Here is a 4,081-nt window from a genome sequence, read left to right on the forward strand (position 1 = left end):
AGAGGTGACTGTGACCCTGACAAGGTCCATGCAGGGAACACCCTGTGGGGTGCACACGCAGTGGGAATACGCCCATGAGCTGCACTTGTTCACACAGGAAGTGTGAGTGATGTGTCCACTGACCCTCCGTCTCCTAACCACAGGGAAGCTCGGACACGACAGCGGGCTCAGCCTCCTGCTCTGCCCAGGCTCACACCTCAGCCCTGGAGGCAGGAGGAGCACCGTCCGGCCAGTTCTCCCCTCCCCCTGCTCTAGGACAGGACCCCAGGGCGAGGGTCCCTTGAGGGGCATCAACACAGAGGACACTGTCTGTGGGAAGAGGGGTGTCACAGCCCAGACTCCATCCACACACTGGGCACTTCTGAGGGCTTGTCTCCTGGCACCCTGTCCTGAGTCGGGTCCCCATGGAGAGCAGACGTGGAGAACACCCCCAGGGCTCGCTTCTCCTGCAGCACAGACTCGCTCCCCTACTGCACAGACCTGAGTCTCCCGTAGGGGTCAGCACCGTGTGACAGCATGCAAATCTCCCCATCCCCCTCCGTGGATTGAAAAGCCGAGCCCTGGCCTGGGGCAGTGACTGTGCCCCACCATGGACACGCTCTGCTCCACTCTCCTGCTGCTGACCGTCCCTTCCTGTGAGTGCTCTGGTCAGGACACACTCAGGGATGGAGAGACTCCAGTTCTCGTCCAGAAGTAGCTTCACCTTTCTCATGTTTTCTCCACAGGGGTTCTGTCCCAGGTCACCCTGCAGGAGTCGGGTCCTGGGCTGGTGAGACCCTCCCAGACCCTTACGCTGACCTGCTCCTTCTCGGGGTTCTCACTGAGCACTACTAATATGGGTGTCGGCTGGGTCCGTCAGCCCCCCGGGAAGGCCCTGGAGTGGCTCGCACACATTTGGTGGAATGATGATAAGTATTACAGCCCATCTCTGAAGAGCCGGCTCTCGATCTCCAAGGACACTTCCAGAAACCAGGTGGTCCTAACAATGACCAGCATGGACCCTGCAGACACAGCCACGTATTTCTGTGCACGGAGGTACAGAGACACAGCCCAGGGGGCTCCTGTACAAGAACTTGGGCTGGGCCTCAGCTGGGCCCCCGTGTCTGCAGCACAGGAACGTGTGGGCACGTGGCATTTCCTGCCAGGCTCTGGGGTTCCTCCCCACCCACAGCCTCAGAGCCCTGTCTTCCCATCTCTTCTCTCCTTAGAAGACCCATGGCCTTGTGAGTGCTGCATGCAGGTGAGAGGCTGAATTCTGTTTCGTCAGCAACCTGACAAGGTCAGGTATGTAGACGCAAGGTCACCCACAGGATGCTGCTGTTTCACGGGCCGCCGTTTCTGTAAGTGACAGAATACAAACAAACACAAAGTCATCTTTGATTAAAATGCTGGATTTCATGTTGAAGTAGCATTAGCTGATAAGAAATCCACGTGAATTCCAGAGTTTCATACCCCAGCTTCCTTGCCATGAAGAAGAAAAAGTGGTCCAAACTGCACGAATCAATAACGTACGAAATGACAGCCAGATGGACTGTGCTCTCCTCGTGGGGTGTCTGGCAGTGGCCGTGCACAGATGATGGTCATCGGATTCACACGGGAAGTGCGATGCATAAACCTTGCTCCACGTATTGATTTTGTGCCCAGAGAGCCATGACAGGCCATGATAGTGATACATTTAAACCTGGAAACTTAGTTGTCGCCGGGTCATTCTGTAGAGGTAGTGACGTAAGTCCAGGAAATGGAAATGCCTAAGTTTGACTCCAGAAGAACATGAATTATATATGATGAGCAATTTGGCAGAAAAGATACAGCAATGCATCTCTCATGACGTCTCAAGTTCAAGTTGAGCATGTAATCAGAATTGTCAGCATTTTATGAAGACAAGACCATGGAAAAGAATCAATAGAGTCTAGAAATTACTAAAGAAATAAATAGTGTTAACATATATGGATGAGTGACTATGTCACCACTTTAAAACATCAGAAAAGAAATTTTTTAGGTAAATTGCAAATGATGAAATTATTTACAGGCAACTAATAATCATGAAAAGTATGCTACATTTGTCAAAGCAGGTCACACAGCCAGGCCGACTGTCAGTGCGGGGACAGTGCCAAAGTGTAGCTGCAGAGACGAAAGGCAAACTGGGAGTTGCAAAACACGAAATTCAGGGTGTGTGCTAGTGTGTGTGTGTGTGTGTGTGTGTGTGTGTGTATCCTTCTGAAGCCCAGATGTGGAGTGGGCTTTCAGCTCCGTGAGTCTGTATCTGCTGATATAGTCAGATGTGACCTTCATCCAGAGGAACCTAAAGGAGATGAGAGGCCCCCAAGCCCCCTGAGCCTGTGGACTCAGGACTGTATCAGTGCATCTGGCAGCCCCAGGAAGGGACTGTGTCATTGGGGTTTAGTGAGGCCAATTCACTATGTCTAGAAATGAGGTCAAAGCTTATGGTGTCCCTGAGGGAGCATTGTGAGGTCAGGGCACAGATATGTAACACTGGACTAGAGACGCTAGAGGTCATGCCCTGTGAGCTCTGACAGGACCCTCCCCTGCAGGGCACAGGCTGGGCTGCAGGGGGTGCTCAGGTCCCACCAGCAGGGGCTGCAGCCCCAGGAGCAGGTGGGGAGAGAGCAGGGCACGGGCTTCCTCTGAGGGCCCAGGGCTTCCTTCCTCTTTATAAAAACATCTAAAACAAGGTTTGTGCAAGGACCGCTGAAGTGTCTGTAAATATCTTAACCTATTGGGAGAATTTACCAAACACAATGGGCAATAAAATCAAGTTTAAAATGGGGTTTCCATGATTCAAGATATCTTTAGAGCAACAATCTGAATGATGAGGATGGTTTTACTCACTTGAAATTTTCAAAATTTGGGGACACACACTGACCCCAGGATTGAAACATTCAGATCAAAGCCCAGAACTGGCTCAGGTGGTTTCCGTGTTGTTCAAAGGGGTTCTCAGTGTGGATCCCGTTATCGGGGGGCTTGGGGGGGGTAAGGAGCACAGATTCAGGGACCTGGCAGGGGACACATATCCTCCATCAGGGATTAGGACTTGGACCCTCAGACGCCCACTGAACATGGTCCTGTGTCATCGAGCTTCTCTCAGGTGGGCCAAGTCTTCAGCTATGAAACCCTCTGCTCATGAATATGCAAATGAGCCCAGGTGGGCGGGGCTAAGTACGGACATGTCTGTGCCCTGAGAGCATCGCCCCACAGCCACACGCTCCCCTACAGACGTCCTGACAGCACAGCCCTCACCATGGACTGGAGATGGACAGTCCTCTTCCTGGTGGCAGTGGCTACAGGTAAGGGACTCCCCAGTCCCTGGCTGATGAGGGGACCTGATCAAGTGTTGGGGGATCCACCCACTCCTGTCTCCTCCCCACAGGTGTCCACTCCGAGGTCCAGCTGGTGCAGCCTGGGGCTGAGGTGAGGAAGCCTGGGGCCTCAGTGAAGGTGTCCTGCAAGGCTTCCGGATACACCTTCACCAGCTACTGGGTGCAATGGGTGCGACAGGCCCCGGGACAAGGGCTTGAGTGGATGGAACGGATCTGTGCATGCAATGGTCGCATAAGGTATGCACAGAAGTTCCAGGGCAGAGTCACCATGACCAGGGACACGTCCACCAGCACAGCCTACATGGAGCTGAGCAGTCTGAGACCTGAGGACACGGCCGTGTATTACTGTGCGAGGGACACAGTGAGATGACCCACATCCTGAGAGTGTCAGGAACCCTGAGGAGAGGGCAGCTGTGGGGGCTGAGGAGACGACAGGGACGATGTGTCTCCTGACTTCCTCACGCAGAGTCAGGAACCTGAGATGAGGAGTGAGGCTCTCAGGGGCACCTCAGTCATTCAGGGGAAGGTTTCCAGTGTCCAAACATCCTGTAAGGAGGAACCAGGGAAAGCCTTTCCAGAAAGGACCTGTCATGTGTCATTGTCCTTGCAGAGGGCACATCTGGAGCCTCCGTGTTCTCTGAATGAGGGAGGTTAGTTCAGGCATCACCTGGGACCACTTGGGGGAGGCAGATTAAATGGCAGGGTCTCCATAGCAAGTTCCCTCTCTTTCCCCTATTTCAGAA

At 53.4% G+C, this 4,081-nt stretch overlaps 1 gene segment (V, D, J or C); it reads left to right on the forward strand.

The window, feature by feature from the left end:
* The first annotated feature begins 3,217 nt into the window (after positions 1 to 3,217).
* LOC141570481 (immunoglobulin heavy variable 1-18-like) lies at positions 3,218 to 3,708 on the forward strand. The segment is given in 2 exon segments: positions 3,218 to 3,305; positions 3,389 to 3,708. Coding segments are annotated over 2 exon segments (366 nt in total).
* Positions 3,709 to 4,081: the final 373 nt, after the last annotated feature.

The sequence above is a fragment of the Rhinolophus sinicus genome, linkage group LG03, assembly GCF_036562045.2.
Source record: "Rhinolophus sinicus isolate RSC01 linkage group LG03, ASM3656204v1, whole genome shotgun sequence".
Classification (NCBI taxonomy): domain Eukaryota; kingdom Metazoa; phylum Chordata; class Mammalia; order Chiroptera; family Rhinolophidae; genus Rhinolophus; species Rhinolophus sinicus.